Source organism: Schistocerca gregaria, chromosome 7 (assembly GCF_023897955.1).
Source record: "Schistocerca gregaria isolate iqSchGreg1 chromosome 7, iqSchGreg1.2, whole genome shotgun sequence".
Lineage (NCBI taxonomy): Eukaryota > Metazoa > Arthropoda > Insecta > Orthoptera > Acrididae > Schistocerca > Schistocerca gregaria.
In genome coordinates this window covers 544,125,592-544,151,600 of record NC_064926.1, presented here as the reverse complement: position 1 = coordinate 544,151,600, position 26,009 = coordinate 544,125,592, and the positions used below count along the sequence as shown (strand labels likewise).

Below are 26,009 nucleotides of genomic sequence, written 5' to 3'. Positions count from 1 at the left end.
ATATTCCACATATTACAAGCCTGTCAGCATGCAACTGTTGTTATGTGTTTACGGGTACTCAATGGCTAGGTTACCAATGTCCATAATTGTTATTGTTCCTTTCTGTTACAGCATTCATTTATTTATCCATGTTCCATAAATTCTAACACAAAGAAGAGTGTTCTGTGATGTAGAATCAGTTGAAGTACATATTAAAAAAGAAAAGTTAGTGCACCAATGGTTAACTGTCATGAAACTGCTACATTGTCCTGCTGTTGGGACTTCTTTCTCATCAGTCTTAAGAGCATTTAATGTAACCTGCCATGAATTCCTGTCTTGTGTCAACCACTTCCTCTCAGAGTAGCACTTGCAGCCTATGTTCTCAATTATTTGTTGGATTATTCCAGTCTCTGTCTCCCCCTGTAGTTTTCACCTTCTGCTTCTTCCTATGGTATCATCCAAGTTGTTCTCAGATTTCCTCACCTCCTCATCAGTTATCAGTCCACTCAATTTTTGTCGTTGTCCTACAGACTACATCTCAAGCATTCTCTTCATTTCCAGTGTTCCTACAGTCCATGGTTCCCTACCATAATATGATCCTGTGCTTCAAATAACAGTTTCAGAAATTTATTTCTCAAATAAGGCCTATGTTCAATACTATTAGATTTATTTTGACCAGAAATGCCCAGTTTGCCTGTGCTAATATGCTTTTTATGTCCTTGTTGCTTTGAGCAGCATGTGTTACTTTGCATCCAAGGTAGCAGAATTCCTTGTCTGCTTTGTGGACACCAACTTTGACATTAAGTTTATCACTAAATGCAGTTCTGCTACTTCTCAATACATTTTTCTATCTTCAGTTTGCTCACAATCCATATTTTGTACCGATTATACCGTTCATCCCTTTCAACAGATTCTGTAATTCTTCATTTTCACTGAGGTTAGTGTGTCATATGTGAATCTTATATTGATATCCTTTCACACTGATTCTAGTTCCACTCTTGAATCTTTCTTTCTGTTTCCATAATTGCTTCTCCTGTGTATAGGTGGAACAGTAGAGGCAAAATACTGTATTTCTGTCTTACACACTTTTTAATTGTGAAATGATTTGGGTGAAGGTCACGGTTAAAGCAGGCTCAGACATGGTAATTGGATGTCTCTATAGGCCCCCGGGCTCAGCAGCTGTTGTGGCTCAGCACCTGAAGAATAATTTGGAAAATAATTCGAGTAGATGTCCCCACCATGTTATAGTTCTGGGTGGAGATTTTAATTTGCCGGATATAGACTGGGAGACTCAAACATTCATAATGGGTGGCAGGGACAAAGAATCCAGTGAAATATTTTTAAGTGCTTTATCTGAAAACTACCTTGAGCAGTTAAACAGAAAACCGACTCGTGGCGATAACATATTAGACCTTCTGGTGACAAACAGACCCGAACTATTTGAATCAGTTAATGCAGAACAGGGAATCAGCGATCATAAAGCGGTTACTGCATCGATGATTTCAGCCATAAATAGAAATATTAAAAAAGGTAGGAAGATTTTTCTGTTTAGCAAAAGTGACAAAAAGCAGATTACAGAGTACCTGACGGCTCAACACAAAAGTTTTGTCTCAAGTGCAGTTAGTGTTGAGGATCAGTGGACAAAGTTCAAAACCATGGTACAATATGCGTTAGATGAGTATGTGCCAAGCAAGATTGTAAGAGATGGGAAAGAGCCATCATGGTACAACAACCGAGTTAGAAAACTGCTGTGGAAGCAAAGGGAACTTCACAGCAAACAAACATAGCCAAAGCCTTGCAGACAAACAAAAATTAGGCGAAGCGAAATGTAGTGTGAGGAGGGCTATGCAAGAGGCTTTCAATGAATTCGAAAGTAAAGTTTTATGTACTGACTAGGCAGAAAATCCTAAGAACTTTTGGTCCTATGTCAAAGCGGTAGGTGGATCAAAACAAAATGTCCAGACACTCTGTGAACAAAATGGTACTTAAACAGAGGATGACAGACTAAAGGCCGAAATACTAAATGTCTTCTTCCAAAGCTGTTTCACAGAGGAAGACTGCACTGTGCTTCCTTCTCTAGATTGTCGCACAGTTGACAAAATGGTAGATATCGAAGTAGATGACAGAGGGATAGAGAAACAATTAAAATCACTCAAAAGAGGAAAGGCCACTGGTCCTGATGGGATACCAGTTCGATTTTACACAGAGTACGCGAAGGAACTTGCCCCCCTTCTTGCAGTGGTGTACCGTAGGTCTCTAGAAGAGCGAAGCATTCCAAAGGATTGGAAAAGGGCACAGGTCATACCCGTTTTCAAGAAGGGACGTCGAACAGATGTGCAGAACTGTAGACCTATATCTCTAACGTCGATCAGTTGTAGAATTTTGGAACACGTATTATGTTCGAGTATAATGTCTTTTCTGAAGACTAGAAATCTACTCTGTAGGAATCAGCATGGGTTTCGAAAAAGACGGTCGTGTGAAACCCAGCTCGCTCTATTCGTCCACGAGACTCAGAGGGCCTTAGACACGGGTTCACTGGTAGATGCCGTGTTTCTTGACTTCCGCAAGGCGTTTGACACAGTTCCCCACAGTCGTTTAATGAACAAAGTAAGAGCATACGGACTATCAGATCAATTGTGTGATTGGATTGAGGAGTTCCTAGATAACAGAACACAGCATGTCATTCTCAATGGAGAGAAGTCTTCCGAAGTAAGAGTGATTTCAGGTGTGCCGCAGGGGAGTGTCATAGGACCGTTGCTATTCACAATATACATAAATGACCTGGTGGATGACATCGTAAGTTCACTGAGGCTTTTTGCAGATGATGCTGTGGTGTATCGAGAGGTTGCAACAATGGAAAATTGTACTGAAATGCAGGAGGATCTGCAGCGAATTGACGCATGGTGCACGGAATGGCAATTGAATCTCAATGTAGACAAGTGTAATGTGATGCAAATACATAGAAAGATAGGTCCCTTATCATTTAGCTACAAAATAGCAGGTCAGCAACTGGAAGCAGTTAATTACATAAATTATCTGGGAGTACGCATTAGGAGTGATTTAAAATGGAATGATCATATAAAGTTGATCGTCGGTAAAGCAGATGCCAGACTGAGATTCATTGGAAGAATCCTAAGGAAATGCAATCCGACAACAAAGGAAGTAGGTTACAGTATGCTTGTTCGCCCAATGCTTGAATACTGCTCACCAGTGTGGGATCCGCACCAGGTAGGGTTGATAGAAGAGATAGAGAAGATCCAACGGAGAGCAGCGCGCTTCGTTACAGGATCATTTAGTAATTGCGAAAGCGTTACGGAGATGATAGATAAACTCCAGTGGAAGACTCTGCAGGAGAGATGCTCAGTAGCTTGGTACGGGCTTTTGTTAAAGTTTCGAGAACATACCTTCACCGAAGAGTCAAGCAGTATATTGCTCCCTCCTACATATATCTCGCGAAGAGACCATGAGGATAAAATCAGAGAGATTAGAGCCCACACAGAAGCATACCGACAATCCTTCTTTCCATGTACAATACGAGACTGGAATAGAAGGGAGAACCGATAGAGGTACTCTGGGTACCCTCCGCCACACACCGTCAGGTGGCTTGCGGAGTATGGATGTAGATGTAGATGTAGTAGATGTAATCTGAGCACTTTCTTCTTGGTCTTCCATTCTTATTGTTCCATCTTGGTTCTTGTACATACTGTATATTAGCCGACTTTACATATAGATTTTCCTGAGAATTTTGCACCTCTTGCACAACTTTACACTGCTGAAGAATTTTTCTAGGTCGACATACCCTATGAAGGTCTCTTCATTTTTCTCCAGTCTTGCTTCCTTTATCAACCACAACATCAGAATTGCCTCTCTGGTGCTTCACCATTCTTAAAGCCAAATTGATCATCATCTAACAGCTCTTCCATTTTCTTTTCCATTCTTCTATATGGTATTCTCATCAGCCAACTGGGATATACAAGATGTAAAACTAATTATCCGATAGTTCTCTCACTTATCACCCTTGCTGTCTTTGGGATTGTGGGGATACTTTTTCCAAAAGTCTGATGGAATATCTCTGTTCTCACAGAATCTACACGCCAACTTTAGTAGTCGTTTTGTTGCCACTTCCCCCATTAATTTTAGAAATTCTGAAGGAATGTTATGTATTCCTTCTGCTTTATTTGATGTTAAAACTTCCAAAGCTCTGTTAAACTCTGACTACAATATTGGATCCTCTATGTCATCCATATCAACTTCCATTTCTTCTTCCACCACTTCACCAGACAAGTTGATCCCATTGTAATGGCCTTCATGTACTTTTCCCACCAAACCACCCTCTCCTCTGCATTTAGAAGTGCAGTTCTCATTGCCCTCTTAATATTGATCCCCTTGTTTCTAATTCCACCAAAGAATATTTTCAATTTTTTATATGCTGAATTAGTCCTTCCAAAGACCACTTCTTATTTTTCTTTGTCAATTCATTCACATTTTCCTGCAGCCATTTTTCCTTTGTTTTCTTTCACTTTCTATGTATTTCCTTTCTGTATGACTTATATTGCTGTATTACTGAATTTCCCTAATATTTTTATACTTACTTCATTTATCAATCAATTGAAATATTTCTCCTGTTACCCAAGGTTTCTTCATAGTTACCTTCCTTGTATGTATGTTTGTCAAACCAACTTCCATGAGGCCCTTTTTAGTCACCCATTTCGTTTAAGCTGGACTGCCTACAGCAGTATTTATCATCATGGTAGCTACAGACTTAGCAAATTGCAAATAGATCTCATCCTTCTGCACTTTACTCATCATTATCATTACTAAATTGCAATCCGAGACCATATCTGCCTTTGGATGTACCTTAAAATCCAATATCTGATCTCAGAATCTCTGTCTGATCATGATGTAATCCAGCTGGAATCTTTCCATGTCTCCATGTCTCCATGCCTTTTCCAGGTATCCTCCTTCTTTCATGATTTTCGCTATTATGAACTGAAATTTGTTGCAGAACTCAATAAGTCTTTCTCCTCTCTGGTTCCTACTGTGAAGCTCACATTCTCCAGTATCTCTTTCTTCTATTCCTTCTCTAACTACCACATTCCAGTCCCCTGTGGTTATAAGATTATCATCTCCTCTGCATACTGAATCACCTGTTCGGTATCCTCATACACTTTCTGTCTCTCTTCATCTTTTGTTTGTGACTTTGGCATGTATACCTAAACTATAATTGCTGGCATTGGTTTGTTGTCGATTCAGACAACAACATATCGCTGGACCTTCCTGTTCCTAACAACACCTATTTCTGTTAGACTATTTTCTGTTATTGTTGATATTACGCTACATTTATCTGACAAAGACACATGGTCTTCTTTCCATTTCACTTCACTGACCCCCTCCCCCCCTATATCTACAATGATTCATTCCATTTCTCTTTTCAGATTTTCTAGCTTCCCTATCACGTTCTAACTCTAACATCACATACTCTGACTTGTAGAGTATTCAATCTTCTTCTCATAATCACCTCTCCCTTGGCAGTCTGCCTTCTCCCTGCACCCCCCACCCCCTTCCCTCCAAGATATCCAAATGGGGGACTAATTGGAAACTTTTTCCAATGGAGAGAACATACTGACACTCTTTCATTTACAAGCCCCATGTCCTTTGGATACACATTATGTGTCTTTAATGCAGTGATTTCCATTTTGTTCCATATCCTCATGCCATTCATCTTTAGTGACTCTTCTACCTTTTGGGAACTGTTTCCCGCACCAAGGGCAAGACGATGCCCTGAAACTGTCGCCAGTCCTACACCCTCTTTAACAAGGCTGTTGGTAGAACAAAGATGAGACCTTGTACCATAAGTCTTCAGATGCAATCGCTGATGATTTTTATTCAAATTTTAAGCAGTGGTTAGCACCCATTATGTTTTGATTGCTAGCCAAAGAAACTATCCCTAGATGATGTACATGCTTACAAAAACAATTTTAACAGCTTCTTTCAAAACAGATACTGCTTTATCAGGTATACTAAATAGTTGGCATGTGTGTGTCTGCAAGGGTGACCTTCCTTTAAGTGACTGAGTGTATACAGGGTGTCTCAAACCTTTTGGGTCAAATTGAAACAAATGATAGTGGGTCCACAACTAATTATATTGAGATGGGGAACCAACTGTCAGATAAGCACATTTATTGTGTTATGGACATACATGGCATATGCCACATAATGATTATGTACCTCATACTAGTAGTTCAAAGTGATGATCACCCGTCTCAGTGTGTGTATTGGAAGGGTGCATGCTGTTCTGCTGCACTCTCACAAAGATCCCAGGTGTTAAGCATGTAATAACAGTGGACATCACTGACCACCAATGGTTTGGAAGGTGAGGTCCTCTCCCATGGCCAGCTTGATTGCTGGATCTCACGCCTCTAGACTTTTCATCTGGGGTTACGTCAAGACAATGGTGAACGAAACCCTCATTGAGACAGATAAAAATCTGCTCGCTAAGGTCTAAGCTGCCTGTCTCAGGGCACAACAGACACCAGGGACCTTTGAGAGAGTGTGTACTGTTGCCATGCATGCGCTGAGACTGGTGGTTGTCCCTTTGAACAATCACTTTGAGGTATGTTATTGTTATGCAGTGTATGCTGTGTATGTCCCAGTCTAATCAGTTGTGGACACACTATCTTCCATTTCTACTTGACTCAAAGGGTTAGAGACAATCTGTACATGTTTCTCCTGTTAGATAAAACATGTTGTACCTGGCAGCTACTGTATGGTAGCTTGCAAAGAGTAAAAGTCGATGCTGATTACATAACTGTGTGTTTCCCCTGCCTCACAATAATTTTGGTAAAAGAACACTATATTCTAGAACACGATTTCTTCTAAGTACAATAATATGTGAACAACAAACAATTTAGATGCTGGGAAATCAATATGCACCAACAGAAAAAATCACAGTACAAAAAAATAATTAATGTGGTGTAATGCCGTTTTGAGAATACAATTGTCTAGGTAACATATTTAAGTGATTAACAGTCAAGATCACAGGTTAATCCAAGTGCGGAATACGCCATTGTAAATGGAAAACACCAGTACATTAACAATCTGTGTAACTGCCAGAATGTTGAATGCAAGCATGCAGACTTGTGTTGTACAGATGCCGGATGTCAGTTATGGGATAGAGTTCCACACATGTTGAACTTGGTCGGTCAATATAGGGATGGTTAATGTTGTGTGTGGATGATGCTCGAGTTGCCATCCAATGATGTCCAGTATGTGCTCAACTGGAGGCAGATATGGTGATTGAGCAGGCCAAGGCAACATGTTGATACTCTGTAGAGGATGTTGGGCTACAACAGCAGCATGTCAGCAAGCTTTTCTTTGTTGGAAAACATCTTCTGAAATGCTGTTCATGATTGGCAGCACAACGGGTCAAATCACCAAACTGACATACAAATTAGCAGTGCATGGGAGAACCCCTAGAGTGCTCCTGCTGTCGTACAAAATCACTTCCCAGACCATAATTCCAGATATAGGTCCTGCATGTCTAGCATGCAGATATGTTGGCTGCAGGCCCTCAGTTGTTCTTCTTCCAACCAACACACTGCCACCACTGTCACAGAGGCAACACCACCATTCATCAGAAAACAAAACAGACATCCACCCTGCCCTCCAACAAGCTCTCACCTGACACCACTGAAATCACAAATGGTTTGAGTCAGTGGAATGCACACTATAGGGTGTCTGGCTCGCAGCTGTCCCTGAAGTAACCGATTTGTAACAGTTCATTGTGTCAATGTTTAAACTCAGTGAGGTGCTGATAAAGGCATATTTGTAGCCTTAAAGGCTTCTTGGCTAACATCAACTCCTCATGTCCAATCTCAAAGGTAATTAATACTCATGACTGTTCTGCCATGTATTTAAATTAAACCTGACTTGCATCCCCATAGAGGCACTACTAGCAAATTTTGACTAGATATCATCTTTAAGATGTAGACACATACCCCTGCACTTTTGTTTATGTCACACAACTCCGTCTTGGTATTGCAATTTTCATTTTTTTGCTGTCAGGGTGATTATAGGCATATAATATTTTGTGTTATTTGACACTGTATAATGTTCCAAGTGTTGTAATGCCATACATGAAAATGTGTAAGTTGTAATACAAAAGAAGACCAGGCTATGAAACCCAGTTCCCCATGCAGACATGACGATCTTGTGACGAGGGATTAGTTCGAAGTCACTCATTTTAGTGGAATGTAATGACATGAAATGGAATGATAACATAGGTTCAGTCGTGGGTAAAGCAGGTGGTAGACTTCAATTTATTGGTAGAATATTGGGGAAGAGATTGCTTACAAATCACTAATGCAACCCATCCTAGAATATTGCTCAGGTGTGTAGGACCAATACCAGATCGGACTAACAGGGAATTTTGAACGTGTACAGAGAAGGCCAGCAAGAATGGTCACAGGTTTTTTTAATCTGTGGAAGAGTGTCAAGGAGATAGTGAAGGAACTGAAATGGAAGACTCTTGAAGACAGACATAAACTATATTGAGAAAGTCTATCAAAGTTCCAAGGACTAGCTTTAAATGATTACTCTAGGGATATATTGCAACACCCTATACATCACTCACACAGGGATCGTGAAGATAAGATTAGAATAATTACTTCATGCAAAGAGGCATTCAAATAATCATTCTTCCCACACTCCATACGTAAATGGAACAGGAAGAAACCCTAATAACTGGTATAATGGGATATACCATCTGCCATTCACCTCATGGTGGTTTGCAGAGTATAGATGTAGATGAAATACTGAGGTATAATCTCTCTTTTCTTCTAGCAATGTTTTGAACACAGATGACTGTGACAAGATTTTGCTTTAGTTTTGTATTGCGAATGAAGATACTGATTAAGGACCCAAACACATCTTTGCTAGACAGACAGGAGGCTGATGCTGCGTACATATGAAATTATTTTTATTTCTATTGCTGTGAGGGTGAATTGTGCACTTCATACTACATGTGTTCTTGTTACTAACCATGAGTGCCACTAGGGAGTATGTGTACTGGCAGAAGAGTGTAAGGATCCCTATGTCTTAGAAGAACAAGATGTTTGGTTATCACCTTTACATAATAGTCTTCACTATACATTATGATTACATTATATAACAGTATTGAGGGGAAAACAGGCTAGCAATCTCATCTAGTGACCTGCACACAGTGAGAGATTTCTAAGTGCAAAAAGAAGCAAAACTGAGCAATATTATTAAACAATGGAAAATCTAGGATGGAATGTAACAACATTACGAAAAAGATAATTGCTGCTCACCACATAGTGGATATGCTGACTCGCAGGTAGGCACGACAAAATGCTGTCCAAAAGCTCACTTTCTGACAGGCTTTCTGTTGTGCCTATTTGCGATTCAGCATCTCCACACTATATGAACAATATTATTGTTATTCCATCCCAGATTTTCTGTTATTTGAGGATGCCTAAGAACTTCACACATGATACCTCATATAACTAGTGCCAGTTGAACTCTACTTCTAGTACCTGCAAGTCATTTTTATTTGTTTGGTATTTCATAATGTGGGTCTTTTTAAAATTAAGGTCCAAGCTGTTTGCTGTGGACTAGTTGTAGGCCTGTTTCACCCTTCTAAAAAAACTGAGACAGAATTACTGGTCATTACTTACCTTCAAGCACCAATGTATAGTACTACTGAGACACATACAGCAATAAAAGTGACACACTACATAGTTTCCAGAACTAATAGTTCCTCGCTATCATGTTGAGAACTTTAGCTGCTGTATAACTATAAGGTTTATAATTTAAACAGCATCCAGCTCACAAGTATTATTTTAAGAAAATATTTAAATCAAACCATTACTAACTATACCTTCATGCCGGGGCCTCATTTTGTACTCTTAACTGGTTTTGTGCACTAAGGTAAACAAGAAGTTTTTTGTTTAAAATGGTAAATGTATGTCTCTTGTAAGTCAACTGAATTTTGAACAAAAAACTTTGTTTTTCTTGGTGCACAAAATCAATTACATGCACAAAATAAGGGACCAGTGAGAAAAACTTTAAGAGCCATTTGAAGCTGGATTTGTAAATAAACACCCAAAACTGGAAACCTGATTTAAATAAACATTTTTAAACTGTGCATATGGCTAGTTGTTGATGTTGAGAGGGGGGGGGGGGGGTGAAACTTTGCTTTCCTCATGTTACACCGATTCTCTTGTGCTACAAACTTACAGACTATACGAACATTTCCCCTGTAGACAAGGAGGAGGTTCTGCGCAGCCACCCAGACCTGGGCAGCAAGGAGCAGCTGACAGAGGAGTCCAACAGAGAGCAGCACATGGCTGGCCTGCAGACAAACTCCAAGGCAACCATCAGTGGCATACATGAGCTGAGCCTCAGGTAGGCATTCCATGTTTATTTTCTTTTACCTCTCTGCATTATCTCAAGCACTCATTGTCTTTGTAAAGAAGAAATGAGAAATACTATTGTGTCGGTAAAACAACTTATTTTCAGTACACAAGAACACAGAAGTTCCCACATCACATAACACTGGACTCAGACAGTTTCACTTAATGGTAATTCCCAGAGTTCATATTTGCACGGAAGAAATAATTACACTTCCTAATACACATTCTTCTCAAATTATGTAACTCATTCAGATATTGAAGCTTTCTGTCAGTCTAATTGTGATTTTCTGTGTCGCTGTCATTCATGTTTGGATTTTCAGAACCATACACTATACTACAGTCAGAATTTTCTGTTAGACTTTCTTTGTGACTGTGGAGTCTTTCCATATCCTCAGAAAAATCTGCTCTGGTCTTCCTCAGTTTTTCTGTCCTAGTTACTACTCAGTTATGTTTTTTTTGTGTAAATTTTTTTTCCATGTTGTACAAACACCTCTGTCAGGGCTTCGCCTACTGATGCAATCCATTTTATCACCTATATTCTATCTTTACTGCAAGTCTCATAGAATTCCACAACTTTCTCAGTTTTTAAAAATTATTAATTCAATCATGATGTGAGATAAATGTTATCATGTATATCCTTCCAGAATGTACAATGAGTTACAGTATACATTAACAAAGACAATTTTAGTCTGTATGCTGTATTAAGAATTATACTACCACTATCATGCTGCTCACATTTACCCCAGCTAAATCTAACCGAGTAAATTAGGAAGAAAGCTACAGCTGATACTTGAAAGAAAGCTGCTGCTTCCTGTATGATATTAAATCACTGATGTTCAAGTTCAATATTCACTTGATCAGATTGGTATTTTTCAATGAAAAAAGTCACCTGCAGCTGTATATACAAAGCCCTATTTACAATATATGATTACTTGTCATGTGGTTTTGCAAGGAACCTTGCTATTTGCCATGTAGCTAACAGAACTTTTCCAATTCTTGAATCTACATATCCAGATAATTTAGAGGTAGTGTGGCTAATGAGTAGTTTTAGGAACCAGGTTTTAAATTGACATTTCCAGGGGCAGATGTGGACTCTGGCCACAGTCTATTGGTTATGAGCTGTAGATTAAAACTTAAGAAACTACAAAAAGATGCTAATTTAAGGAGATGGGACCTGGATAAACTGAAAGAACCAGAGGTTGTAGAGAGTTTCAGGGAGAGCATAAGGGAACAACAATTGACAGGAATGGGGGAAATAAATACAGTAGAAGAAGAATGCGTAGCTCTGAGGGATGAAGTAGTGAAGGCAGCAGACGATCAAGTAGGTAAAAAGACGAGGGCTAATAGAAATCCTTGGGTAACAGAAGAAATATTGAATTTAATTGATGAAAGGAGAAAATATAAAAATGCAGTAAATGAAGAAGGCAAAAAGGAATACAAACGTCTCAAAAATGAGATCGACAGGAAGTGCATAATGGCTAAGCAGGGATGGCTAGAGGACAAAAATTAAGGATGTAGAGGTTTATCTCACTAGGGGTAAGATAGATACTGCCTACAGGAAAATTAAAGAGATCATTGGAGAGAAGAGAACCACTTGTATGAATATCAAGAGCACAGATGGAAACACAGTTCTAAGCAAAGAAGGGAAGGCAGAAAGGTGGAAGGAGTATATAGAGGGTTTATACAAGGGCGATGTACTTGAGGACAATATTATGGAAATGGAAGAGGATGTAGATGAAGACGAAATGGGAGATAAGATACGGTGTGAAGAGTTTGACAGAGCACTGAAAGACCTGAGTCGAAACAAGGCCCCGGGAGTAGACAACATTCCATTAGAACTACTGACGGCCTTGGGAGAGCCAGTCATGACAAAACTCTACCATCTGGTGAGCAAGATGTATGAGACAGGTGAAATACCCTCAGACTTCAAGAAGAATATAATAATTCCAATCCCAATGAAAGCAAGCATTGACAGATGTGAAAATTACCGAACTATCAGTTTAATAAGTCACAGCTGCAAAATACTAATGTGAATTCTTTACCGACGAATGGAAAAACTGGTAGAAGCAGGCCCTGGGGAAGATCAGTTTGGATTCCGCAGAAATGTTGGAACACGTGAGGCAATACTAACCTTACGACTTACCTTAGAAGAAAGATTAAGAAAAGGCAAACCTACGTTTCTAGCATTTGTAGACTTAGAGAAAGCTTTTGACAATGTTAACTGGAATACTCTCTTTCAAATTCTGAAGGTGACAGGGGTAAAATACAGGGAGCGAAAGGCTATTTACAATTTGTACAGAAACCAGATGGCAATTATAAGAGTTGAGGGGCATGAAAGGGAAGCAGTGGTTGGGAAGGGAGTGAGACAGGGTTGTAGCCTCTCCCCTATGTTATTCAATCTGTATATTGAGCAAGCAGTAAAGGAAATGAAAGAAAAGTTGGGAGTAGGTATTAAAATTCATAGAGACGAAATAAAAACTTTGAGGTTTGCCGATGACATTGTAATTCTGTCAGAGACAGCAAAGGACTTGGAAGAGCAGTTGAACAGAATGGATAGTGTCTTGAAAGGAGGATATAAGATGAACGTCAACAAAAGCAAAACAAGGATAATGGAATGTAGTCAAATTAAATCGGGTGATGCTGAGGGAATTAGATTAGGAAATTAGACACTCAAAGTAGTAAAGGAGTTTTGCTATTTAGGGAGTAAAATAACTGATGATGGTCGAAGTAGAGAAGATATAAAATGTAGACTGGCAATGGCAAGGAAAGCGTTTCTGAAGAAGAGAAATTTGTTAACATCGAGTATAGATTTAAGTGTTTCTGAAAGCATATGTGTGGAGTGTAGCCATGTATGGAAGTGAAACATGGACGATAAATAGTTTGGACAAGAAGAGAATAGAAGTTTTTGAAATGTGGTGCTACAGAAGAATGTTGAAGATTAGATGGGTATATCACATAACTAATGAGGAGGTATTGAATAGAATTGGGGAGAAGAGGAGTTTGTAGCACAACTTGACAAAAAGAAGGGACCAGTTGGTAGGACAAGTTTTGAGGCATCAAGGGATCACAAATTTAGCACTGGAGGGCAGCGTGGAGGGTAAAATCGTAGAGGGAGACCAAGAGATGAATACACTAAGAATGAAAACAAGCCTCTTCTTTTTTTGAATGAGTTACCTTAAGATTCTCCATGGGAATCTCCTTCTGGCATTTGCTTTTCCAACTATCTGTTTTATGTAGTCATTCAACTTAAGGTTGCTCCAGATGGTTACTCTTAGATATTTTACAGTAGTTACTGTTTCCAGCAATTTGTCACCAACAGAGTAAGTGTACAATAGTGGATTTCTGCTCCTATGTATGCTCAATATGTTACATTTATTTACATTCAGGGCTGATTGCCAGTGCCTGCACCATTCACCTATCTTTTGCACATCTTCCTGTCTTCCTGCAGTTCACTTCTCTTCTGACATTGCTACAGTCTTGTAGATAAGCACGTCATCCACAAGCGCCTCATGGAGCTACCAACATTACCCACTAGATCATATATGTACACTGTAAACAGTAATGGTCCTATCCCACTTCCTTGGAGTACTCCTGAAATTACCTTTACACCTGTCAATTTTGTTCTACACTCCTGGAAATGGAAAAAAGAACACATTGACACCGGTGTGTCAGACCCACCATACTTGCTCCGGACACTGCGAGAGGGCTGTACAAGCAATGATCACACGCATGGCACAGCGGACACACCAGGAACCGCGGTGTTGGCCGTCGAATGGCGCTAGCTGCGCAGCATTTGTGCATCGCCGCCGTCAGTGTCAGCCTGTTTGCGGTGGCATACGGAGATACATCGCAGTCTTTAACACTGGTAGCATGCTGCGACAGCATGGACGTGAACCGTATGTGCAGTTGACGGACTTTGAGCGAGGGCATATAGTGGGCATGCGGGAGGCCGGGTGGACGTACCGCCGAATTGCTCAACACGTGGGGCATGAGGTCTCCACAGTACATCGATGTTGTCGCCAGTGGTCGGCGGAAGGTGAACGTGCCCGTCGACCTGGGACTGGACCGCAGCGACGCACGGATGCACGCCAAGACCGTAGGATCCTACGCAGTGCCGTAGGGGACCGCACCGCCACTTCCCAGCAAATTAGGGACACTGTTGCTCCTGGGGTATGGGCGAGGACCATTTGCAACCGTCTCCATGAAGCTGGGCTACGGTCCCGCACACCGTTAGGCCGTCTTCCGCTCACGCCCCAACATCGTGCAGCCCGCCTCCAGTGGTGTCACGACAGGCGTGAATGGAGGGACAAATGGAGACGTGTTGTCTTCAGCGATGAGAGTCGCTTCTGCCTTGGTGCCAATGATGGTCGTATGCGTGTTTGGTGCCGTGCAGGTGAGTGCCACAATCAGGACTGCATACGACCGAGGCACACAGGGCCAACACCCGGCATCATGGTGTGGGGAGCGATCTCCTACACTGGCCGTACACCTCTGGTGATCGTCGAGGGGACACTGAATAGTGCACAGTACATCCAAACCGTCATCGAACCCATCGTTCTACCATTCCTAGACCGGCAAGGGAACTTGCTGTTCCAACAGGACAATGCACGTCCGCATGTATCCCGTGCCACCCAATGTGCTCTAGAAGGTGTAAGTCAACTACCCTGGCCAGCAAGATCTCTGGATCTGTCCCCCGTTGAGCATGTTTGGGACTGGATGAAGCGTCGTCTCACGCGGTCTGCACGTCCAGCACGAACGCTGGTCCAACTGAGGCGCCAGGTGGAAATGGCATGGCAAGCCATTCCACAGGACTACATCCAGCATCTCTACAATCGTCTCCATGGGAGAACAGCAGCCTGCATTGCCGCGAAAGGTGGATATACACTGTACTAGTGCCGACATTGTGCATGCTCTGTTGCCTGTGTCTATGTGCCTGTGGTTCTGTCAGTGTGATCATGTGATGTATCTGACCCCAGGAATGTGTCAATAAAGGTTCCCCTTCCTGGGACAATGAATTCACAGTGTTCTTATTTCAATTTCCAGGAGTGTATTAAGTGAAGTGTTGACCCCTAACTGCAAGTAAGTACTAAGTCCACTCACAGATCAGGTCCGATACTCGATAAGCTCTTTTTTTTAATGAACAACAGTGCAGGACTGTATTAAATGCCTTCTTGAAGTAAAGGAATGCAGCAACAGAGATGGGCAAACTTGTTCTTCATTGGGAACTAATTCACTGGTGATTGCTTCTTTTTGGGAACCATTTACCATTTACCATTTCTTTTCATCTCATTGTGTGGGCTACATGGCTTTATATAAATTTCCAGAAAAAAATCAAGTATGCACAAGTGGTACGAGGGACAATCAATAAGTACTGAAACAATTTTTTCTTGGCTAATTTCAATTGAAGAAATGCAGAATTTGTTGTGGAACATCGTGGAATATTCCCGCTTCAGGTCCTATAGTGTCATGGAATTCATATAGGTGGCGACGCTATAAGTAGCCTTCAAAATTGAGTCTGTGGTGGAGGTGTGCTCCAAGCAGAGAGTTAGTTGCCTTTGGAGGAAACCGGACCATCACAGATATTCATTCATAAGTGCTTGCACAGTGTGTACACACACATGAAAGTGAACAAAAGCTCTGTGAGTCAATGCTGCGTACCAGCCAATTGCATACAGCTGTAATTCCTGAAGTGTTGGAACATGCGTACATTCTCATTTGAGATTATCAATGGATTACAAATAAAAACCTCACTGCACAGCAGCATTGGGACTCTGAAGGTGTTATTCTGTTTTATGGTGAAATGATGAACTCTGAAGTTTATTGTGCTACCCTCAGGAAACTGGAGAAACAACTTTAATGTGTTCATTGCCACATTAATGCAAATGAACTTCTCCTCCTCTAACACAACACAACCCTTGCTCACCTGCAAGGAGGTTACAAAAGTTCATTGGACTATTCCTCCTCATGCTCCCTACATTCCAAATCTTGCACCTTTGGACTTCCATCTGTTTGGCCCAATAAAGGACGCACTCCACAGGAAGCAGTACATAGATGATGGGGAGGTTACTGATGCAGCAAAACGTAGGGTTTGACATCAGCCAGTAGAGTGGTGCCATGTGGGCATACAGGCATTTGCAGTAAGGTGGCATAATGCCATCGCCTTGGAGATTGTATTGAAAAATAGGATTTTGTAGCCAAAAGAGTGGGATGGAATTCAACCTTTTCTCAGAAAAAGAAATGTGTTGCATTACTTATTGAATGATCCTCATATTTCTGCCTGTCAAATTCACTGATTGCCTTATGTAAACTCTTTGTGTTATTCAATTTCCCTAGCTGAATACCTCCTTTTCTGCATTAGTCGATCTGCTCGGAAGTACGAATTAAGGAAGCTATTTCTGACCCAGCATGGACTATGCTAATCGTTATTCACTGTAGAGGGAAGCTCGTAATTGTACCAGGGACTGTGTGATTGTTTTCATTTCATTTACAGAAAATGATATATAATTGCATAGGCACTGCTATTGTGAAATAACTGAAAGTAGACTGTCATCTGTAAAACAAACATTAACAGTTTCTTTTTACAATATGTGTGTGTGCAAATCAACTACACATCAAAGTTCCGCACACTGTGTGGAATGTGAAAACTTATTTGAAAAGTCACAGCTTCCGACACTTGAACTGAGAAATTGTGTACTGAATAGATGCTTTGTGTCAGCAGCAGGGCTACTACATAAATGCAATGGGGGAGGGGGCATGTCGGAACTTTGTAAATGAAAAGAAACATGACTCATTAATGCAAAGCCTTGACAATGTAGCACACATCATTGTTTTGAAGAACTTTACAATTGAGATAAGTCAGTTTTTGATTAGTTATCAGTTGAAAGAGGCTGTAATGTACATGCATAGAATCAATCATCGGTTGATGGCTCTCAGCACTATGGTATCATTTAGTTGAGAAAGAGAACTTGTATGCCAGCAAAGGCAACCATTGACAGACGAGAGTCAAACCAATATAAAGTTCAAGAATTATGTAAATACACATTATTTTACATAAATAAGAATTTCACACACACAAACACATTTGAAAAGAAAAGTTCAATACCGATAATTTTCTGCATATTTCGTTCATTTGAAAGGGCAAGAAAAAGTCATCAATGAAACTCTCACTGAATGACTTTCTAGTAAAAACATTAATTTGTCACAATGACATAATATACAGCCTATTTTAAAGGTGCTTGTGTTTTGCCTGAATGCGTTTTGAAAAAAGATCTCTCGTATTTACCTTGCAGGTGTAAGATATATGAGAGGATTATACTGATAGTTATTTGAATTTACTGTGAATTTTCTTTTCAAAGAACCACATTGTGGAGTGTCTTTCCGCACTCCAACTGGATTCATCATGCAGGATGGAAGGTGAAAGTCTTTAATGAATTCAAAAAGTTTAATTCCAAATGAAGTTGAATTTCAACCCCATGATGAGGCTGCAATTTGTCCTATTTGCATTTTCCTTACCAGTATGTATTTCTAAGCATGATCCTGTGACACCTCAGAAACCAAAGCACCTTATTTGGATTTCAAAATTCTTTCAAAACTTCATACACATATATCAGATTGTTGATAATTATACTACACGTGTGGCTTAACAAAAATGGGAAAGTCATTTGTGGCTCCTGACTCCTTTTCTGTCATCTCAGTCCTCTAAATAAAAAAAATGAAAACAGCCACTACACTGAATCGTGAAGCAGAACCAACAGACAAAAATTTGTAAGGATTCAAGCAAGAATCGGTCAAATCCCAAAATTATGAATGATGGAACTGAACAGTTCATTTCTAATAAAGTAGAAGCCTCTGTAAACAGATTTGATTTGAGTGACTATTTCGAGATTCTTCACAGTGGTGCACAAATGAAGAGGTCATTAACAGTTTACACCTAATTTCTATAGTAAAATTAGTTTGTAAATTATCTTGTTAAAACAGGTGTCAAGCTCACTGAACACATAATAATAATATAAAAGGGGAACAGGAGTTATATGTGCTTTAGGTTGTGTCTCAGTATTCCCATAACATTCTAGAGGGGGGAAAAAATACATTATCAAAGAACAAGCATGCGTGATGTAAAGTGTGATTTTTTCTTCATATTTGCCTCACACACTTAGTGAACAGTAGGTTTATCAGTAATATTATTAAAGTTAATCCAGCAATACCACATTTGTAAACATGTTGAAAGTAAAAAACAACATTCATTAAAAAGCTACTTCTGAACAATATTTTTTTCAGGTGAAATGTAAATACGATTTTACCACATTCCACAATTTTTCAAATAGAGAGGTAGCCCTTCCCCTTTGCCAACTGAGGCAAAATCATGAACGACTCACCCTTTTATGCAAAGAAACCAAGTAGGTGGTGCCACAAGGAAACAACCAAACTTTAAAATTATCTTAAAAATTATTCGTTACAATGCAAGCAGTCAAAATTTTAAAAATCTACACATAAAAAAAAGCAACAGCTTCTCATAAGTACGTGTTCCACAGTTGATAGAAAAGATGAAAAATATGATTTCATTACATATGACTTAACTATTATATATGTTCCATAATTATAAAACAGTTGAACTCGAATGAGGAATGAGTGATTACACATGAAAGGAGACCCAGATGGGAAAGATGAATGGAGGAACTAGACTGAGGAACAACACCAGCTGAAGTGACCTTAAATGACCTTTCCTGTGAAGGGACTGACCACGACCATAGTGAATGGTGAAGAACCATTCCTTTTACGTTGTTTCTAGGTCTTTCAACCACTTCAGTGAACCATTCACTCATGAATGACCCCATTTATGCAGCATCACATTGAGTGCCACTGTCTACAGTGCTGTGGATCTCATTTCTTGTTTTATGTTAGACAGGTGCTAGTTGAATATCTTTGCAACAGCATGCCTAACTCCATCATGAATTATAGTTGAGAAGGTAAGCTCTACATAAATATTGTTTTTGTGTCTTATATTGTGACTGGGCAAATCACAGTTCAGCTGAAACTGATTTTTATTATTCATAACAAAATTCATGAAGTAGTATAGAGAGGGGTCAAGAAAAATGTAGACTGTCTTTGATAGTCAGTATTAATGGAACATAATGAAATATCACTACAATTCTTACATGGAAGGAAGGTTATTTCATTTGACTAAACTGCAGCTGTCAGCGTTGTTAGTGGGATGGTTGCACAGGATGTCTTGATGGTTTCTCATAGCTCATTATGTGTAGCTCGTTTCTGTTGATAAACTTCATATTTAAAGGTCCTTCATATAGAAGTCAAGAGGTGTAAGGTCTGGAGAATGTGGTGGATGCTTAACAGCTCCTCTTCGACCTGTCCATCATCCAGGTAGATTTTCATCCCAGTAGGCTACGACATCTCTGAGATAGTGACGTGGAGTGCCATCTTGTTGTATGTAAAATCTTTCATTTCCAAACACCTCACAGATGGCCGTTAAAATGGAAGTTTGCAGCATATGAAGATGCAGCACATTACCAGATACGGTACCTTCAAAGAAGAATGGGCCAATCAAAGTGCTTGATGACAGACCACACCACACCACACCACACATTAACACCTGGTAGATTAACGTGTTTGTCCATGTCAACGTGAAGATTTTCAGGAGTTCAGTACATATAGTTGCGCTGCTTTACAGTACCGTTCAGTTTGAACTGCACCTTGTCAGATGAGATAACCATACATCCTTATGAAGCATGCTTTCAAAACCCTTGCAGTACTCCATCCCTCGATCCGTGTTGTCCTTATTCATAGTGTGCAGCAATCTTTGAATGTATACTTTCCACTTCACAGCCTTCAGAATTTGTCATATATTTGATTGCCTTACCCTGCTTTCGTTTGCACCCTGCTCCACAGATTTTTTAGGTGGCCCAGTAAACTGTTGCAACACAGCAGTGTTGGAAGCTGGACTTGATTTTTTCATGGGCCAGACCTTCCCTTATACTCATCCTGAATGGTACTGTCAAGTTTCAAATTTATCCCGAATACAATAAATTGTTGTATGTGTTGGTGCCTGAGTTCCATACACATTACGGCATTGCCATTGTACCTCCATCATGGTTTTGCACTTCCAGTACCAATTCAATAGGACCCTGTGTTGCTCAAATGAGAATCTTGCTTCATTCATTGCTGCACTGTCATTTGCTGGAAAACATGCACCAAGATCTGTTGAGAAAACAATAGTCTATGCCACCATGCAAAGATATGTCACAATTACAATCAAAGGTTGTCTACATTTTCTGGACTCCTCTGCATTTATTGGAAAAGGAAAGGGTTCTATAAGATGTGCAGTTATCTACATTGCACAATACTCTTAATGCTGATTTTTACTGAATGGACACTATTTACACGAGATGCACTGTCTCGGAAGGTAATCTACCCTTGACCACAGGGATGTAAAATACGCCACCTCTGGTTTTTAAGGTTTTTAGGTGAACTGAGCTTCTTGAATATTTTATCTGTGTGTCAAGTACAAGCATGTACAAGAGGTGGGCAGGAAAGGGCAGCTGCCGCCCTCCCCCCACTCGCATTATTGCCAGATGGACAAGCATATAAATTCAGTGTTAGTTTGAGGAAAGCCAGGAAAGGTAATGCATATTTACTAATAGAGAGTGTGCCCAGTGCCAATTGGCATGAAATTTCGAAACTGTTCTGTTATTCATCACAAAACTGAGCTACAGTGCTTACTTTTTGGACACTGATGTATTAATGACAATTGCTTCCTAACCAATAGCACTATTAGCACTATATCTCACATTACTTTTCAGTAAATCATCTTCACAATCTTCCCATTTAAACTCCTGCTTAGTTACAGTCTTCATTTCTTTTATATGAACTAATAGGGTTTTTTCTGCATTTTGTTACCTGTTGCCCAGAGAGTGAGAGGAAACTCCCACACTGACAATTCCAAATTAATAAATGTTTCCCATTCAACTCTTCATCTACCCTCCACATGAATCCTTAAAGTTTATTTAGTTTTGCCTCCTATCGCTGCAATTAACTCCTAGTCAATACTGTTCTCTCAAATGATAATGTTAATGTCATCTTCTATAGAGATATTATCACTCAGCTTTTACAACACTAGATGGAATACTTCAAAGTAAAATCAACATATTCTATGCTCCTAATACTCACAAACTGAAATTTTCTTTCATCCATAGTCACTTATTATTTTCTTAAGGTCATTTTTTTATTTATTTGCTTCCACATTCTTTCAACACTTTTTTCCTGTTTCTTCCCACACTCACTCACTGCAAGAAGAAAGTGATATTATAACACCCTCCACAGTTTTTTCATACTGTAGGTATTTAAAGGGAACAGTAATGCTTTCCAGTCATACTACTCTATCTATAATTCCATGCCAGTTGTCACATTTTTGAGTATTTATTCCTTGTTGTATATGAAATAGTCAAAGCAAAGTTATTTACAGAAGTAACTCGAGCACAATGTCATTTCATACCTGCACATAATTTTTTATCTAGCACATAGGAATGGGCTGTCTTTTCATCTCAGGGGACTGAAGTTACACAGCAAGTTGATTTATTATGACTTTGTTCTACGTTGTTGTTTATTTCAAGCACTTTATGTGAAGTTCTGACAGAATGTAAATACAATGTCTCACAAAACAAATGTGAAGAACCCAGAAGATGCGGTCAGATTTCAATACAACTTTGAATGCATACACACCATCATCAGGCACATAAGTAGTGATAGTTGCAATTCTCTGTTGCAGGTTGAATAGTCAAAACAGTGTATTGTTTCTGTTTAACATTGTTACCATGCCTGGTAGGGTATATAATGGATGTAAAGAGGATCAGATGTTGAGTGAGCACTGAAGCACATGAAGATGCAAAACACTACTGTGAGATAGCTTTATCAGCATCCAGAGGAGTTTGAAAGCATCCTCATTATGGATCTCCATTTGGCCGGCTGGTCGAATCGTATAATATGTCAAATTTGCACAGCAATTGGATGAGACAGTGGCCGAATGTTGTACTGCACGTGAACGTGAGGGCACGCATACTCGTTGTCAAGGTTCAGGACAACCACATCTGACCACCAAAAGGGAGAATTGCCTTTCTGTGCTCCGGGCACATTGTAACCCCTTTACATTTGCATCTGCAATTCTACAACTAATGGGCTCTTTGCAATATTCTTTGTCATCCCGCACCATTGATTGGAGACTAGTGACAGCTGGACTAGGGAATAGTGTGACATGCATTGGCTGCCATTAACACCATAACACAAACAGCTTCATTTGGAGTGGTGCCATGGCCACGAAATATGGACTGCTGATGAATGGCATCAAATTGTGTCAGTGAATATGATGGTGACCTCAGGAGATGTAGTGGTCTTGCAATGTTTTGGAGGAGCACAGCCATGTTACTCCTGGTGCCACTGGTGCAGGGAGCCATCAGGTACAATTCAAGTCACGGCTGATGGCAAAATGGTGTCTCACGGACAGCTTGTGTCCTCACGTGTTGCTCCTCAAGTGACAGAATCACGGTGCCATCAGTCAGCAAGACAATGCTTGTCCACATGTGGCACTTCTATGCCGTAACCAACAGGATCACCAGAATCGTCCCAAACAGTACACGTGTGAGACTAGTTCAGATAGCAACCTCGTTCCCCATTGCCAGCATCCAGGATATCTAGGACCAGTTACAACAGTAGCGGACCACCTTGCCTCAGAAGAGGATACAACAGCCTTACGACAGGCTTCCCAATTGCATCAGTGCGCTGACATTGCCAAGTTCTTCGTAAATTTGAGTCTTTTACTGTAATTGCTGAAATAACATCACACACAGATTATCAACTCATGATGTTTCATTTCGTTTTCTGCTCCCCTTCTGGGACCTTCACTTTTTTTACCAGGCAAGTGTAGCTTAGGAATAATAGTAACAACTCACGAAATAGTAGAAGCAGTGAGTCATCAACAGATGCACAAATAAAGAGCGAAAACTCAGCTAACTTTGAATCCTTTTCCAAACTAGAGTACACACGCCGCCCCCCCCCCCCCCCCCCCCCCCCCCACACACACACACACACAAACAAACAAACTTCTACTACTCGGTGAGTTGTTACCTACACTCATAAAATATTTACTTTGTAACTACTGGAACACAAATTTGATTTACATGTATTTTTTTTATTCCAGCTATAAATCAAAATTTGGATTCCCATTTGTAATTTGTGCACGGGAAAATAAAGCAGACACAATTCTTGAAGGGTTGAGGAGGAGGTTACAGAATTCTAAGCAAGATGAACTGGAAACAGGTATTTCTGAAGTAAAGAAGATATGCAATTTAAGAATAAAAGATTTAGTCGAAGACTGAACTTTTGTGTCGTGTATATAATAACTTGTTATTCAACTTACATGAAATAAAAACCAATATTTCCCTTCAAATAAAAATAAAGGTGTATCAGCTAGAAGCACCACTACACTGACTTAATTTATTAATTTATCATGTTTCATGGATTCCAGAATCAGAAACAGTTCTCCGGGACTTACAGTGAATGCATTGTGTGTTCCAAAATTGCACAGCTGACAGAGGACTCAAAACGGTTGAAGATGAGATTAAGCAATGGACACAACTAAACGGCGTCTGTTTTCTATGCAGTATCTTGTAGACAAAATGCAGTTCCTCGCTAAGCTGCCAATTAATCAAGCCCTGTCATTGGTTTTTCTTATAATGGAGTCTGTGCAGTCATTCTGAAATAGATGCATTGGTGCTCTCTAATATTAGTGCAAAACGACACACTATTTAGAACTCATTAATCTGGTAGTCAAACGATAACAAAAGAATTACCAGAGAGAGGCAGTCAACAGCTTCTTCCTGGCTTGAAAATTAATTACCACTAACGTTATATGTAATATATACAGGGTGTTTCAAAAATGACCGGTATATTTGAAACGGCAATACAAACTAAACGAGCAGCGATAGAAATACACAGTTTGTTGCAATATGCTTGGGACAACAGTACATTTTCAGGCAGATAAACTTTCGAAATTACAGTAGTTCCAATTGTCAACAACAGATGGCGCTGCGGTCTGGGAAACACTACAGTAAGATATTTTCTACATATCCACCATACGTAACAATAATATGGCGTAGTCTCTGAATGAAATTACCCTAAACCTTTGACAATGTGTCTGGGGGAATGGCTTCACATGCAGATGAGATGTACTGCTTCAGCTGTTCAATTGTTTCTGGATTCTGGCTGTACACGTGGTCTTTCAAGTGTCCCCACAGAAAGAAGTCACAGGGGTTCATGTCTGGCGAATAGCGAGGCCAATCCACGCCGCCTCCTATATGTTTCGGATAGCCCAAAGCAATCACACCATCATCGAAATATTCATTCAGGAAATTAAAGACGTCGGCCATGCGATGTGGCCGGGCACCATCTTGCATAAACCACGAGGTGTTCGCAGTGTCGTCTAAGGCAGTTTGTACCGCCACAAATTCACGAAGAATGTCCAGATAGCGTGATGCAGTAATCGTTTCGGATCTGAAAAATGGGCCAATGATTCCTTTGGAAAAAATGGCGGCCCAGACCAGTACTTTTTGAGGATGCAGGGACGATGGGACTGCAACATGGGGCTTTTCGGTTCCCCATATGCGCCAGTTCTGTTTATTGATGAAGCCGTCCAGGTAAAAATAAGCTTCGTCAGTAAACCAAATGCTGCCCACATGCATATCGCCGTCATCAATCCTGTGCACTATATTGTTAGCGAATGTCTCTCGTGCAGCAATGGTAGTGGCGCTGAGGGGTTGCCACGTTTGAATTTTGTATGGATAGAGGTGTAAACTCTGGTGCATGAGACGATACGTGGACGTTGGCGTCATTTGGACCGCAGCTGCAACACGGCGAACGGAAACCCGAGGCTGCTGTTGGATCACCTGCTGCTCTAGCTCCGCGTTGCCCTCTGTGGTTGCCGTACGCGGTCGCCCTACCTTTCCAGCACGTTCATCCGTCACGTTCCCAGTCCGTTGAAATTTTCTAAACAGATCCTTTATTGTATCACTTTTCGGTCCTTTGGTTACATTAAACCTCCGTTGAAAACTTCGTCTTGTTGCAACAACACTGTGTTCTAGGCAGTGGAATTCCAACACCAGAAAAATCCTCTGTTCTAAGGAATAAACCATGTTGTCACAGCACACTTGCACGTTGTGAACAGCACATGCTTACAGCAGAAAGACGATGTATAGAATGGTGCACCCACAGACCATGTTGTCTTCTATATCTTTCACATCACTTGCAGCGCCATCTGTTGTTGAAAATTGTAACTACTGTAATTTCGAAAGTTTGTCCGCCTAAAAATGTACTGTTGTCCCAAGCATATTTCAACAAACGGTGTATTTCTATCGCTGCTCGTTTAGTTTTTATTGCCGTTTCAAATATACCGGTCATTTTTGAAACACCCTGTATGTTATATGTAAAAACCACTTGCCACCCTGTTGTCCATGCTTAAAAATGTAGCAGAAACTGTAATGTTTGCTGATGATGTAACAACACTAATCAATTCTCCAAACTCAAACTCACTACAGT

The 26,009-nt window shown here is 40.2% G+C and overlaps 1 protein-coding gene across 1 annotated transcript in view; it reads left to right on the top strand.

The window, feature by feature from the left end:
* LOC126281325 (2-oxo-4-hydroxy-4-carboxy-5-ureidoimidazoline decarboxylase-like) overlaps positions 1 to 23,900 on the top strand; it is a 52,298-nt gene extending 28,398 nt beyond the window's left edge. Inside the window, exons 3-4 of the mRNA XM_049980181.1 lie at positions 10,263 to 10,404; positions 23,617 to 23,900. Of these exons, the coding sequence (XP_049836138.1) occupies positions 10,263 to 10,404; positions 23,617 to 23,794 (320 nt within the window). The 3' untranslated portion in view covers positions 23,795 to 23,900. The remainder of the gene's footprint in view (positions 1 to 10,262; positions 10,405 to 23,616) is intronic.
* The last annotated feature ends 2,109 nt before the right edge of the window (positions 23,901 to 26,009 follow it).